The sequence below is a fragment of the Vespa crabro genome, chromosome 6, assembly GCF_910589235.1.
Source record: "Vespa crabro chromosome 6, iyVesCrab1.2, whole genome shotgun sequence".
Lineage (NCBI taxonomy): Eukaryota > Metazoa > Arthropoda > Insecta > Hymenoptera > Vespidae > Vespa > Vespa crabro.
In genome coordinates, this window is record NC_060960.1 from 829,086 (window position 1) to 845,245 (window position 16,160).

Genomic DNA, 16,160 nt, shown 5'->3' on the forward strand with positions numbered 1-16,160 from the left:
AATGACTGATAAGTAGAGATCAATGATGAATCGTTTTGAAACGTTTATACTTTCGATTTGTGATGATGACTGTTACCTTGGTTTCTCCCCAACCAGTGAATATTGCAGTACAATTCGTCTCATCAATGTCTTTATCTAGGAATAGGAATGACTGCATTAGAATATTCAAATTTTCCGACAATTTTTATCAGACCAATGTCATTTACAATAGGGTTAACACTATCATTTTTTTCACACCATATGATATGCCACCTATAAATGAAACATTATTATACACATTAAAAATGAAAATAACGTTGATTAAATACTAATCATATATTACTTTGTACATTTATAGTAGGACGTTAGAAAATATTATTTTACCTGATAGAATATTATTACTGCCAACTACCACAAATATATCAATAGAATTATGAAGACAATGAGTTACTATAAAAATTCATTGCTTATTAATAATTTCACAAATGTGAAAGCTCGTATGAATACTTGATAAGGAAATGCATTGTCTTCAGCGTTATTTCATCTGATTACTTTGCCGAAAATTGGTCCATATATATATATATATATATATATATATATATATATATATATATATATAAAATTTATAATCGATATATATATAAAATTTGACAGGCTTAATTTAAATAGAAGAATGTAGCTTATGTTCAACTAAAATGTCTTTTATCACAGAATTGAAATGTTCGAAGATCGCGATATGACGATTTATTAGAATACATTTTTCTACTTATCAATTTAAAAATCCCCTACAATTCACAATAAAGTTTCCATTTTGCTAAGATTGTACTTATAAATCGCAATCCACGTTCTATACACTTTTCGATATATTATATACTTTTATATGCCAGTAAATTTTATAATTATTGATTAGACTTTATAATTATTGATTAGACAATTATTAATATACTTAGCGTTTTATACTGCTATAAAGTTAAGTTGATCGAATATTGATTTCACTGATATCAATAATTTTCATAATTGATTCTACAATTAACCAAATTTTAAACGCATCGTGATGTAGACTTTCGTACATTTTACGTATCTATTACATATATTATATATACAAATTATTCCTTGTGTAATTATAAAATATGAAAAGAGGGATTTAACTTTGTTCAAATTAAAGAATATAGAATTAATATTAATATCTATCAATGAAATAATAAATTAGTATGATGGCCTATAATCGTTTCATATAAAAAGAGTATTTTGTATCATGTGAAAGTATTCATAGAACCATTACAATTAAAAATTCTAAGAATTAGAAATATCTTAATATTAACGAATATAAAAAGTAAAATATTATGTTTACGATCGACGTAAATAAGTATCTACTTGTATAGAAAATTTACAACAAGCTTATTGTTTATAAGAATCGTATTTCCTAAGTATGTGTAATGTAAAAATAAGTACGCATCATCGGTATTAAAAATTATAGGTATACATTGGAAAATTTCGATTTTAATAATTACTGATGTACATATTTCTAAGGAAATATGCATCACAGTTTTCTTTGAAAATGCGAGTTCGTTTATAATGATGAATAATAAAAGTTTATATTTTTATATTGTATCAAAATATACGAATTATACAAATATTATTTACAAATAGGAATATTCACAGATTTCAATCTTAATCTTGAAACAATATTTTTTGATACTACTACTGTACTTACATATTAAATATATCTTTATATCGACATACTTCATTGATAATATTGAATCATCAAATTGATAACATTGAATCAAATTTAATCGAATAAATTGAAAGATATCGATCTAGAACGTAATCGTAGTTATCGTAACATTTCGAACACATGTTAAATTAAATGAAATGATAATTATTAATGGTTTACACAAGATAATTTATCTAATTGCGATATTGAACGTTAACATTCCGATATTGAACGTTAACATATAAAGAATTGAATTTTGGCATGAGAAAATGTTTCGTAAGGACGTGCATGCTGTCTCAAGAGCGTATTCTTTGCCATAATAAATGCGACGAAGAAGCGAGGATGCGAAAACTCGCTTTCAGGCCATACACACTTGAAGCTGTTCGCTGTACGCGAAGAAAAAAGAAGAGAGCAAAGAAAGAAAGAAAGAAAGAAAAAATAAAAGAGAAAAGAAACAAAAAAAGAAAGAAAATAACAAAAAGAGTTAAAAGTTGCACTAGCGTGCATACGTAGGTAAAAGGGAGTCGTAGTAAATATTCGGCGCTCTTCTTTATTTATGCGATCTTCAGCAGTTTTCACCCTATTACAACTGCCGAAGCCACCCTGATGGATGAATAAAAGAATGCGCCGCGGACTTGGTAACGAGGAGAACGAAGAAGAAGGAAGAAAACGGAGATGGATAAGGGTGGGGAAAGAGAAAGGAGCTGAGGGATGAGCAGATAAAGAGTAAGAGAAAGAGAAAAAGAAAGAGTGAGAAAGGATGATAGAACGTTGGCAAGGCGAGGCAGGTTGGCGAAGACGTTGGTAGGACAGACTTGAAAGAGAAGTAACGAAAAGAGAGAAAAGAAACGGCCCTGTTAACTGGAATCGGTAGGGAGGCAAGGCGAGGCGGATAATCACGAAGAGAGAGATGGGCAGAAGCAGGCAGAGACAGGTGCCCATTCACGCACGTGTGTTCTCTTTTAAGCGGTACTGTAGATGATGCTGGAAAGACGAAGAAGACCACGAGGAGGACCGGCCGGCTTCCTTGTGTCGGCGAAGGATACTTACATTCACTCTACAATCATGCCACACTTGCGGCTCAACGAACATAGTGGGGCAAAACTCCAACGGCGTAGTCTTCATGAACCGACTTTCACAGAAAATTTTACATGTCTACTACTCATGTCTGCCAAGTACAATTTTTAATCAATTTTTTTTTACATTTTAATATAAGAATACGTGTTTTTAATTATGTCTAGAAATAACAATATGAAATTATAAGATCTTTCATGGAAATGAACTATGAAACTATATTTGATAATCACATTTAATGAAAATTTCCTACCATTAATATTTTATCGAAATAATTTCAAATCAATTCCAACTCTACGAACGTCTAAATTCCACCCATCCAGTAAGATACGTAGATACTTCTTTTAACAAGTTCCTTATATCAGCGTTTTTCACTATACAATATCATCTTTTTACCCACGTATAATACATTGTACAGAAAGTATGTGGGTGTTGAAGTCTCTAAGAGTAACTGTTCATGATCAAAGTTGTATTACATTACAGTTGCATTAAAATTCGATTGATATAACTTTCTACCAACTCTATTAAACATCGTGTATTTTCGTAAGATAAGAATTATATGTATGTGAATATCTTAACGATTATCAAAGAACTTACAGAAATTAAGACTTTTGCGAAGACTGCCTTGTGACTACGCCGCTGACCTGGACCAAAGGGGCCAGGACGAACGATGGGTGGGAAAAGAAATGAAGAAGGGGAAGGGCTACCCATTCGGTAGCAAATGCTGGTAAGCCGTCGCAAGGTCAAGATCAGTTGGTTAATCTCAGCCAGTCAACCAAGGGCCTTGCACCTAGCATAACGAACGACCTGATTCTTAGCGCTCCGAACGTCATCTGAATTTCTACGAGTTTATTGTAATTAAAACGCTTTGATATAGTGATTCCAAAATAGATAAATATCAAATAGAATCAAATTTACTTCGAGTTACAGTGAATAATTAACTAAATGATAATAATCTATTATTTTGTGATTGTTACTTGATGAATCAGTGAATCGATGAAACAGATCATTTTAGAAATTTATTGATTATGTTGATCGATCGACGATCTTACGTTTATATATATATATATGTTTAGACTAATCAGAATTCTAACGTAAGTTTTACGTGCTATCATTATCGATCTGATTAAAATAAAAAAAATTAAGCAGGTTGGAAGATTTTTGCTATCGTTTGCTCTTTAGAAGGCACGGAATTATTCTCTGTGCGTAAGGAACTTCTACGTGCAGTGTTTACGGTAGAAATTTGAACAGTGGTGAAATTCTTCAGTCCATATTCCGTGGGTTTTCTGTTATGGAAACTTGCGTACTAATACCGAAGGAGTTCTCTTTAGTTCTTGCCAGTGATCAATCCGCATGTAAAAATGTTTATAAAAATGATTCGGATTCATTTGTCACAAATTTACGAATATCGGTGTGGTCTAATGTCTTCATTCCATTGGGCACACTCATCTATCCGTTTCAGGGGTCAATTAGATTCGATAAGATTGATCTGTATTCCCTTCTTGATGATAACGACGTAAGTACACATCTGCTTTTCTTTTTTCTTTCACATCTTTTCATTTTCTATAAAAAGGGATTATTATAGTAATTTAATTATATATACATCCGACATATTCTAAAACATTTATAATTATTTTTATAATTAATCGAAACATTTACAATTATTTTTGGAGAATCTTTTAATATTTTTCATGTTGCGTTTGGAAGAAACGTTGATAAGTCTATGGTATCATTTTTTCCGTGCGATTACATTCGCTACCCTCTTAGTGTACTATGACGAGCTGCTAGCTGCCTATTAAAGCGATCCGCTTTTAGATCAGACGCGAGTACGGTTGCTATGACGAAGTCTTTTCGAACTACAATCTTAACAAGCGTCAGTGTAACTGGATAAGGTTTCTTCATATCATTCAAACGGATGACGAACAAGTTAATCTTATTGGAACAAAGGTAAAGGGTAAGTCATGTGGTTACTCATTATTTCTTCGAATTTTTTAAAATTATATTCGTATCTATATCTTTTTTAAATTGTTCAACGATTCATTACCTTATTTTAGGTGAACCAATTTTTGAAGTTATCAAAGATGTTCAGCCAGATACTGAATTAATAGCTTGGTTTCCACCAGTAACGTATCCAGATTTTATTTTTATTTCCCATGATATGTGTTTAAGATCCGCACTTTACAGATGTTTGATCGACAGTATCGTAGATGGTGAGTTCAAAATTATTTTGCGAACTTGTACAAAATTTTTTAATATTATAGGAATTATATGAAAAATATTTGTCTTCGATCTTCGATATTTTAGAATCACCTTTGGATCTATCCATGGCTTTACTTTCTCATCACATATCACCATCGATACAGCATTCTTATTATGAACCTGATGAATATGAATCAACCTCTGAGGAATCATCATCATCTACGCTATCGTTAGTTGGTGATCATCTTGATTGTAGTATTTTAACTACTATAAAAAGAGGTGACAAAGTACTTTTGCCATGCGAAGTATGTGGTAAATCTTTCGATCGTCCATCACTCTTGAAAAGGCATACCAGAACGCATACTGGTAAGAACATCGGTACAAATGATGTGCATGTAATGTATGGGGAAAATAGATAATAATTTCTCTTTTAATTATGTTACTAGTAATGATAATGAACAAATAATAAGTATAATATTATATTGTATTAAATTAATGTTCATTTTAAGGCGAGAAACCACACGTTTGCATGGTATGCAGTAAAGGTTTCTCAACATCAAGTTCTCTAAATACTCACAAGCGTATTCATAGCGGTGAAAAACCTCATCAATGTCTTGTATGTGGCAAGAAATTTACAGCATCTTCGAATCTTTATTATCATAGAATGACTCACATCAAGGTAGGATCTTAATATCTAAAGTATCCTAATCATATTAATTAACTGGAATACATCAATAACTTAAGTATATTCTAAAAAGAAATATCAAAAAAATGTAAATAAAATAAAGAATAATAAAAATATCAAATAAAAATAGGAATAAAAATAAATGGAAATAAAAAAAAAATATATTTATACATAACGATGATCAGTTTGATGACTACAAATATTATCCGATTTTTATAATTACATTTCTTTTTATAATTACAATTCTATGTTGCAGGAAAAACCACACAAATGTTTACAATGCTCCAAATCGTTCCCAACTCCTGGAGATCTAAAGAGTCACATGTACGTGCATAATGGATTATGGCCATTTAGGTGTCAAATTTGTAACCGTGGATTCAGCAAGCCAACAAATCTAAAGAATCATATGTTATTGCATCTTGGAAGATGTTCGAATAAGAAGTTCATTGAATCGATTCCAGACTTGTGACTTTTTGCGACAGTATACTAATCACTAGTTACATAGTGAGAAGGTAATAAATACTTTATTAAAGTGGCTTGTAGACTTATATTATTTATACTAATTATATTCGATCCATTGCCTGTGTATTTCTTAAGCATTATCAGCAATGCAATTTATTGCTAAAGAAATACTAAACAAAGGCAAATCATTGAGCAAATAACGTTTTATTGTTCAAAAAGACAATGTTACAAACAACCTTGACGAGATGGTTAAGTCAATTTATATTTCATCATTTGCAAGTATTTACTGTTTTCTAGAATATCGCATCAGAATTTAGAATTCGATTTTTATTAAGAAAAAATAAAAAGTAGTATAGTAAACGATAAGTCTAATAAGACAAATGAAGAACAGTGTGTGCAATCGAGACGAACACTTTGGTAGGCTTAAAGCCAAATGCAAGTTATTATCTAAGCGCATTAATTGTAATTTCTTTTCTTTTTCTTATTTTTTTCTTTATTTTTTTATTTTTTTTTTTATATGATATATCGATGCAGAGTATAAAATTATACGATAATTTTACCTTTTCTTCTGTAATTATTCTGTCGAACTGAACAGATTTCGGAAATGTATGTATATAGATTGCACGTGTCATTTTTCTTTTTTTTTATACAACTTATTGTGTAAGAACCTATGTATACTTCTTTATTTTTCTTTTTAAGCACCGGAACCCCCACCGCTGCCAAGTCCCGCTTTTGTATCTAAAGGTATTTGCTTTTGGAAGCAGTCTTCCAAAAATTGAGCCATAGATAAGTACAAGTGTCCTTTTACACCTGTTAAAGTATGGCTCACATCTGGATATACCTAATGTAGTAAAGAAAAAGAAGAAATAACAAAACATCAAACATTTAGTACATTTTGATTTTAACTCTAGATACGTAGACCTGTATGTCATTCGATAAATTCACATCACATATTTTATATGAAAAATAATTTTTTAGAAATTTTTATTATTGAATAATATCTTTTCCAGAGCGTTATAGTTTTATTCAATATATGCGATACAGAGTAGAACGTATCTAAGAGTTAATATTTATAGAAATTATCTTTTAAGCGACAGCCGATATCTATCGAGTTCTCATTCATTATTACATCAATTTAATAATAGATTTAATATACACACACACAAACACACACACACAAACACACACACACAAACACACACACACACATCTATACAAATTTAAATACGTAATCTTAATACTTTTTTACGACTACATCATGTCTATATAGATGCCGCCGTATATATATTACGAAGACATTTTATTTTTATTTTATGTAATTTCACTATCGATTCACTGCTGATTTAGACTCCGTGATCTTTTGTCAAAGCTATTTGATTATATATATATAAACTTTAATTTTTATAATCATTTTAATCGTAAACACAGTTTAAAATATAGTAATAAGTAGAAAGTTTTTCACACATGACTCCGGCTATGTGCTTTATTACTTGTATAAAAGAAAGTTGATTGCAAAAAGCGTAACCACCATGCAATAAATATGCAATAGGCGATATTTAAACAACTTACTTTTAAATATTATGTATGTACATATTTGATACCCAAACATAAGAATCCACGATTTTTTCTTTCCATATCATGTCCAATCAGCTTCTTGTTGCATTGTAATTACTGTCAATAGCAATCAGATAATCAATAGATATCGACTGGTATACGACACGAAATTATCGATAAAAAAAAATAAAGAATGCCTTTACGGTCGAAAGGTTGTGGAAATACCTGCTGTCGAAAGAGAATCCCCTCTTTCGCAAGGTGACGCGCAAGTGCCATGGATTGTTGAAATTGAACGTTATCGTCCGCAGTTCCGTGGACTAAATAGAACATTTTATTACGCAGATACTCGATTTTGTTGTAAACGTCGGAATCGGCGTAACCTTTGTAATTAGAAGTAACGTTTGGTAAACCCATATATCTCTCGGCATAAGCGGAATCTGTAATAAATTCATTTACGGAACAGTGCCAGAGTTAGGAAGCTCTTATAATATATATGTTGATAGAAATAGAATTAATAATATGTTGATAAATGATAATAAATTTTCTTTATAAATAAAATAAATATTGTCCATATATTTTAATCATAATAAAAGAAAAAATAATATTTTTTTATACCATAGAGCTTCCATGAAACGATAGGTGCAACGCTTATTCCGCAATGAAAAACATCTTGTTCGGGATGAGCTAGAGCTGATGCTGCAACGAAACCGCCGTAACTCCAACCCCAAACTGCAACGCACCGTTTGTCTATAAAATGTAACGTGTCTCTCAAATATCTAAAACAGAGATTTAAGACACATTAGAAAAATATATAAAAGCATCTTGCAAAGATTTGATGTAGAAGTATAAAACATACTCCGTAACTTCTAATTGATCAGCTACTTCGGCAGAACCAAGTTTATAATAAACCTCATGAAGTAGTTTGTATCCTTGACCACCACTACCTCGACCATCTATCTGGGCCACGATAATACTTTTCCGACTGGCTAAATACGTATTCCAGTCGATCTTAAACATCTCCGTGACTAATTGAGATCCTGGTGCTCCGTACCTATATATTTATAAATACAAATATATAACCATGTTGCACTATGTATCCCTTACGCTTATTTTATATACATACACCTGCACAACTAGAGGATAACGCGTGATTTCGTCTTCTCGCAAGCCAGGTGGTAAATGTAATCTTACTTGTGCGTTGTAACCACCACTTATATGTACTGGGAAGGTTTTCACTTGTGGAAGAGCGATCTTGGATATTTTTTCCTAATAAAAATATTGATATATATATATATATATATATATATATATATATATATATATAATATAAATAGTCGATACATATCGAGAAAGAACTATCATAGAGAATACTAACGCGTAACACTGTATTATTCTGTAGAACACTTAATAATCGTGGCATTGGTGTTTCAGTTTTATAAAGTGAAATCGTAGGTATCCCAGGGCCAAGACATTCTAGAACGAAGTAGTCTAATCCGTAAGAGGGAAAAATGGCGTGATGATACTGACAAGGTGGTTCCTCAGAATCTGAAAAAATATACATGAGACAATATTAATTTGATTTGATTCGTTTCGATAATTCAACTTGCGTTTTTATGCATAACTATTCGAGACTGGCTTCGTCGCTTCCCTCTTAAGAATAGGAATCCTACTATACTTATAGATCACGCACTGACACGAAATAGAAAATAGATAGGAAGAGAAATTGAATAGCAATAGTGCGATATAAATTGAATTTTATACATATATCTATGGACTGTCATAAGCAAGAAGTGCGATTGCTCTTTAATTAGAATAGTAGTCTGCATTCTTTTATTCCACTATTCGATGCATTATAGAGCAGCTTACCCATCATTCAAAATATTCCAGATGTTCGAAGCATGCTAATGTAGAATATATTGGGTGTACCGCAGCTAGTATGTCAGCTTCAAATGGCGGATTCCTGAGATAAAAATCCTTAAAAAAGGGATGTATACAGTGGATGAAAAATCAACAATTATCGTGACATAAATAATCAAAAATCAATAAATCGGGGTTGAAGCATTCATGCAAAGTAGTGTGCAAGAGTAGTAAGAGCAGTATTATTGTTTCATTGAATTTGTTTAGTAAATGTGTACAGTAAAAAACTTTCCAAATAATAAAAAATGGAAAAAAGAAAACATTTATTTGATATTCATATGAAACTATCATGTAATTTTTATTAACGAATTGTATTAACAACTAATTAAAATCTTGGTATAATTAATGAAATAAAAAATCAAAATAAGGGACGTATGATGATTAAAAAAGATTTATACAATTAATTATCGTGTGAAGTGATACACCCTGTATATTCTATATGTCCGTGGATATATGTTATGTGTAAATGTGTAGCAAAATACTAGCTATGATAGTTAATTCTACATTTCCATGATTAAAATTACTTCTATAATTAACATTAGAAAAATGCATGACAATTATTGAAGAATACAATACACTGTGATAATGAAGAAGTTGTATACAACGCACGCGTTATGAAATAACGCAACAAGTGTTGTGTACTCACTAGAAGAATGTGAAGCTTTTGATTTCTGCTTTTTCGCTTTTTCTTTTGCACGTTGTTGTTCCTTATCTTCAGGACTTTCCGTTTGTACATCGTAATCCTCGTGCCAATCAGTTCCCATCCATCCATTGCGACGATCCGAAAATGTTGTGTGATAACTGCTTTGATCGTTATTTATTTTCGTGGACTGAGCATTGCACGTGATGCAAATTGCAGGATGCAAGGAAGAGCCCACCTGAGGTAAAAGTGAGCTAACACGATATAAGTGTCTTTGTCCAGGACGCATGGGTGGTATACCTATAAAATATCTAAAAAAATTGAATAGATTATTATAATTATATAGATGTATCTAGATATTTTTTTTCACGTACATGGTATCGTTGACCTTATCCCACCCTAATATTTTGACAACTTCAAAGCGTCCATGTGTCAAGGGTACTACTTGCTTTCGAAGCACATTTACCCATACAATATGTTTAAAATATCCAGCAGGTCCTTCTGATATAGGACTGATCGATATATAACTGGTGCCATTAACTGAGAACAGTGGTGCCTCTGGTGGTGTATCAACCCATCCATGTCCATCGCTAGTTATTCTTTGTATCTCCTATAAAAACACCCATTATATTTAAATATATATTTTAACATTCATTTAATATTCAATATTATTGAAACAGTTACCAACCTGACAATGCCACATAGGACTTTTACAAACTGTTACGACTGAGAAATTCTGAGCTCTTGTTAACCACGATATACAAACTTCCGTTAATGATACCCAGGAAGCAGTAGTAAAATAATGATCTCTATAATAAATGAAATGAAGTATTATATACACGTGTTTGCCATTAGAATTTATAAACATATTATATGGATATATTAAGTTTTCACTATGGATAAATATACTTCCACAAAAAAAGATTCTATAAATGTTATGAAAAGTTGTACAAAATCTACATTATTATTCTAAGTTGAGTAAATAAACTTACACGTATTCGATGACAGGGGGTGGTTTTACTATTTTCGTATGAATATTTTTTGGATCAGCAAGATCAGCGACATATAGACGCACGAAAGGATTTGGAGTTCCCGGCTGCAAATTATAATTTTATTCTATTTAGATTTTAACGATATAATGTTAAACGAATATCTAGCATAAAGGAAATAGGTGCAATAATAATAACAAGAAAAATTTCGTCTATTTGATCATATAGTCAAAAATTACTTCAATGTTGCTGTTCAGAAATGATACGTACTTCGACTCTTGTAAAGATTAATACCTTAGGATATCTCAAAGATCGTATATCAGGATACAAAGCCCTGTTTCCTTCTCCAAACCAAGGAATATGCATTTCTTCGACTAACGAATCATTAAACGAAGCATAAAGCATCATATGACCATCAGTTGACATCCAGATTGCTTCAGCGCTATGTAAAATCTCCTCTGTAAATAGATAGAAAAATTTTCCGTTTATAGTAATAAAAAGTGAAACTAACGCTTAACAATTAGATTAAAAGAAAGAAAATTTGCCTTCATATAGCCAATCTGGTAGACCATTAGATAGAATTCCAGGTACTGCAGTATCAGTTACACGATACCCCGTGTTACTCAAAGGACCTGTTCTATAATAAATATCATAATCTTGTACCATAACGAGTCCATGGCCACGAGGTGTCCATTTGGCTAACAACAGATAAGGATGAACCTCCTTTTCGGGATGAGGTGTCAATGGTATTATATCTCTGTAATAAAAAAGTCCTTGATATTTTATCGATCAAAACATAATTATGATGATGTAGGGACGTGTAATATATATATAACTCATACTAACTGTGTGTTTACGTCATAGACTGTATATTGAGCTAAATAAGAATATCTAAATAATTTTTTCATATTCTGAGCAAGTAGCAAATATTTGTGGTCCGGTGATAATGAGAATTTGGCAGGATTCAATCTTCTCTGTAATATAAATGTTTAACGATAAAGAGGAATAATATATATATATATATTAATTTCTTATAAATATTAGTTTCTTATTAACTTACGAATGTTTCTTTGGGCATCAAACTGCGCGACGTTAAATTCGTATCAGATGCATCCAATAAAGAAATACCACCTGAAACATCTCTATAACAAATATGACGAGAGCTCACCCAGGATCCATTAAAGAGCAACGGAGATAATTCACCGGAAAGAACCTATAAAATAATAATTATTTATTTATATTTAAATTCTTCTATATGATTATAAATATAAACGAATGTATACAACCTCAGAGAGTCGTAAACGTGTACCACGAACTCTGGGCCCTTCATCAGGTGGTGTGAGTAGAGCGACCGATGTGACGATAAGAGCTAAAACCGCAACGATCACGAGCAAAGCTATCAAAATTCCACGCCAATTCCTTTGATTTGGATTAGCCGACACTAGCTCCTATGACAAAGGTTTTTACTAATATTTCTATTATTAAATGAAAATTTACAGAAGTATATAACAATTAATGATATTTATAATATTTTGTTTGAAATAATAAAAATGAATATTATAATACACTTATTTACAATATTATTTTAATGATGAGCAATTTTTATTAAATAGTCAATTTTAAATATAGAAGTAGACGAAAGAGGTAGGCAATTATTGCTTTATTGATTTATTGCTTACGTACTAACAGGAGTGATCGCGATTCATATCTCTCGAAAAGATAATACATATATGAATATTATAATGTACATAAAGAAAAATATGAAGTTAGATTTCAGTCGCGTCTAGTATGTATGCTAGTCAGCTGCTGTAGCTCAATCGATAGAAGAAGGGCCAGTACAGAATTGTACGTCAGTCAATTCACGCGTAAATGTATGTACACTTGCTGTCATTACAGGGGATACAGAATTTTCGAAAAATTATTTTCGTATGAGATTCCAAATTTGAATCAAATAAATCAAATAAAAATTCAAATTTCTCTTTAAAAAAATTTTATAATATAAAAATATAATTTAAATTATTTTATATTATATGTTAAATCAATAAGATATGATTATTATCCATAATAGTATAATATCAATATGATATCAATATTATCATTCATTTATAATATAAGTTTAAATAATATAGTAAATGTTGATCAATTTGATTAATAGAAAAAAATCTTTTCTTAATAAAATTTTTTGACATATTTGTATGTATAGATATATACATGTACTTATTCATATATTTATGACTTTTTTAACAGATCAAAAGAAATGTGACCTAATGAAATGAATTCATTTAGATCCTTCGTTTGAGATTTCATTCATCAGCTCCATTAAATTTTTTACACAAGCTGTTAATATTAAAAAACATTTATATGTTTATTATATTACATATTATTTATACGTTAAATTAAATGATATCACGTATTGTTGGTTGTCTATGAAAAATTAAATCAATTTAAGAGTAATATTAATTATAAAAACGTAAGTTTTTCCTACTACTTAAAATGTCTCTTCTGATAACTTTGCTATAATAAAAGATATTTGAAGCTCACTATCGTTACTATTAAAAATTACCAATGTCTGTTGTCTTATCAAGAGTTTGATGGCATTACTTTTAAATGGCTTCGACAATCATTAAAACGAAGCAATGAGAAAGTAATTAAAAGGAAGTATTTGATGTAAGATAATTAATTACCTCGTCGTCGTAAATATTATCGTGATCTGCCATCAGGAAAGTAGCTCTTGTCTCTCACGTCCACTTTAAAGAGATCAGGAGTAGACAGGACAGAGCGGTGCTCGTCCTTTATCTTTCGAAAATTTCTAAGATCATCATCAATGTAAAGGCAAACTGTATGATTTTACCAGCCAAGTATACACGCGAGTATAAGTTCTTATCTCTCCGTTCCACTTCCAAAGTGTGGACTTTTGGCACTGAGGGAAGATCTCTTGGATAGTCTGGATGCTGCAAAGGTGGAGTCTGCGCGATGCAATACCTGCGCTCTGATGTAAACGAGAGAATTCAATGAATTGAGAAACGTTCGAAGACTTTTGTAAATTTGACATATCTCTCTAAAATTCTCCGAAAGAATCGTTCGAATTTTGAAAGAAAAATATCGAAAAAGAAAGAAAAAATATTACATTTAATTATCGATTATACAATTATTCAATTATAAACTTCGATAACTTAAGAGAAAATGATATTAAATAATATTAAATAATATTAAATAATATTAAATGATATTAAATAAACAAAATTAAATATAATTATTGTAAGCAAGATTAAATATTTTACAAATACGTACTTCATCATTGCATTATCATGTATTTATAAGAGGATGATTTAACTGAGGATATTTTTTCCATATTTTGCTTTTCAACTTCAATTAAATTGGTATAAAATAAATAAAAATTAATTCTCATCAGTTCTCTGTTTGTCATCGATTCAAGTACTACTTGCGATAGAATCCGTATGCAAAGAAATGAGGTCGTCCAGTGCTACAATTAAACTTGCATAGCATATAGATCTACATTAATATAATATAAACACACACACACACACACACATACATACATATACACATATTACGAATGTATAAACCATACTTATCGAGTATAGCTATATATAAAAAAAATGCATACCATTTTCAATTATTATGTATTATCTTTAATCAAATTCAATATAAACGCAACCCTAGTTATACCTTAACATTAATTATTAAATATTGTAAATTTTTAATATTATTATTGTATTTGTGTATAAATAACAAATTTATAGGCATAAACACACACATACATACTTTCATAATACGCAAGTCATCTTTACATCATGTATACTTTATGATACAGTGTATATTTTCTATTATATCAATTTTCGCAAAAATTATAACATATTAACAAATATTTTAATATAAACATTTTGTTTAAAAATTCAAATACATGTATTATATAACTTCTTGAAAAAGAGAGAGAGAGAGAGAGAGAGAGAGAGAGAGAGAGAGAGAGAGAAAGATGTAAATCTTCAAAATCTTCGAAATCTATATGCAAAATTAATAAAATAAAATAATCTCTCTTTTAAGACTATTCATTGCTTTTCGCTCGAGACATGTATGGCTTCAGCGAAAAGTGTAGACAAAATATAAACTACAAATATAACAAAGAAACAAGGATGTTCGCATCATGCGGTGTATAAGCTTGGTTAGGTTACACCCTTTCACGTGTAACCTAACAATCGGCTTAATGAGAATTAGAGTATTGGTATTAGTAGGCTGAATCCACACTTTTCAGTCTCTCATATTTATATCGGCCGAACCCGGCCCAACTCGACTTGGCCCGGCCCGGTTCGACCTGACGCGGCTTGATCTTACAGCGGCTTCTTTGGAATTGGAAAACGAAAAATTTTTGTTATATTTATCTATTTCATAAACGGCGAATTCGGCATAAATACTTAATTTGTGCATCGCTTTTCTTCATATACATTTCATAACAAAATTTCATATAATTTAACATTTTCGCAAAATCAATAAAATAAACAATAAGAATTAAAATAAAACCTATATAAACTAAAATTGAATAAAGAGGAATATGAATATTATGAATTGATAATACGATTAGTGGAAAGACATGAGGAAACGATAACGGACAAAAATAAAAAATCGCTTCGTATTTGTCGTCATATCTCATTATTGTTAAGATTTATGGTTAGTTACGTATTTAAATTATTGAGAATACGATTCGTTAAGAGTTCACGCGAAAAAACATCACGCTTTGTAACACATGGAATGTATCTAAAAGGGATGTAGATCTTTAAGAGACTCTGTCGATTGTAGATTGGCTGTATTGTACTTCGTTTAAATATATTCTTTTTTTATTTGTTATTATAAATCACTATCATCATATATCATATAAAATGTACACGTATATAATATTTGAGTATGTTTTTTTTACTTCTTCTTCTTATC

General features: G+C 30.5%; 2 protein-coding genes across 4 annotated transcripts; one reads left to right on the forward strand and one right to left on the reverse strand.

Annotated features, from left to right (window-relative positions):
• The first annotated feature begins 2,894 nt into the window (after positions 1-2,894).
• Positions 2,895-6,460, forward strand: LOC124424861 (zinc finger protein 70-like). The gene is made up of 6 exons (XM_046964407.1): positions 2,895-4,283; positions 4,583-4,721; positions 4,822-4,977; positions 5,072-5,332; positions 5,476-5,645; positions 5,908-6,460. The coding sequence occupies exons 1-6, from the start codon at positions 4,059-4,061 to the stop codon at positions 6,118-6,120; spliced, it is 1,164 nt and encodes a 387-aa protein (XP_046820363.1). The 5' UTR covers positions 2,895-4,058; the 3' UTR covers positions 6,121-6,460.
• On the reverse strand, positions 6,299-14,141 carry LOC124424860 (inactive dipeptidyl peptidase 10). 3 transcript variants are annotated; one of them, XR_006942385.1, is made up of 17 exons: positions 13,898-14,141; positions 12,500-12,661; positions 12,274-12,426; positions 12,060-12,187; positions 11,759-11,970; positions 11,508-11,671; positions 11,217-11,320; positions 10,913-11,033; positions 10,599-10,834; positions 10,231-10,535; positions 9,043-9,212; positions 8,791-8,933; positions 8,524-8,718; positions 8,283-8,443; positions 7,893-8,104; positions 7,683-7,784; positions 6,723-6,954 (listed from the first exon to the last, which is right to left on the reverse strand). XR_006942385.1 is itself a non-coding variant. In XM_046964406.1 (16 exons), the coding sequence occupies exons 1-16, from the start codon at positions 13,928-13,930 to the stop codon at positions 6,808-6,810; spliced, it is 2,643 nt and encodes an 880-aa protein (XP_046820362.1). In that variant the 5' UTR covers positions 13,931-14,141; the 3' UTR covers positions 6,299-6,807. The 3 variants fall into 3 exon arrangements, 2 of the variants coding, with proteins under 2 accessions (XP_046820362.1, XP_046820361.1); XM_046964406.1 differs by lacking the exon at positions 7,683-7,784 and having other exon boundaries at positions 6,299-6,954; positions 12,500-12,658; XM_046964405.1 differs by lacking the exon at positions 7,683-7,784 and having other exon boundaries at positions 6,299-6,954.
• Between the last annotated feature and the right edge of the window lie 2,019 nt (positions 14,142-16,160).

What these genes read in the sequence shown, in the direction of transcription:
- LOC124424861 (XM_046964407.1), top strand. Translation starts at nt 4,059, where the DNA reads ATGGAAACTTGCGTACTAATACCGAAGGAGTTCTCTTTAGTTCTTGCC. An exon ending in TATTGGAACAAAGGTAAAGG is followed by an intron (nt 4,722 to 4,821) that starts GTAAGTCATGTG and finishes ACCTTATTTTAG; the next exon opens with GTGAACCAATTTTTGAAGTT. An exon ending in GATCGACAGTATCGTAGATG is followed by an intron (nt 4,978 to 5,071) that starts GTGAGTTCAAAA and finishes TCGATATTTTAG; the next exon opens with AATCACCTTTGGATCTATCC.
- LOC124424860 (XM_046964405.1), bottom strand. Translation starts at nt 13,930, where the DNA reads ATGGCAGATCACGATAATATTTACGACGACGAG. An exon ending in GATAAGGTCAACGATACCAT is followed by an intron (nt 10,536 to 10,598) that starts GTACGTGAAAAA and finishes CAATTTTTTTAG; the next exon opens with ATATTTTATAGGTATACCAC. An exon ending in TATCCTCTAGTTGTGCAGGT is followed by an intron (nt 8,719 to 8,790) that starts GTATGTATATAA and finishes ATAAATATATAG; the next exon opens with GTACGGAGCACCAGGATCTC.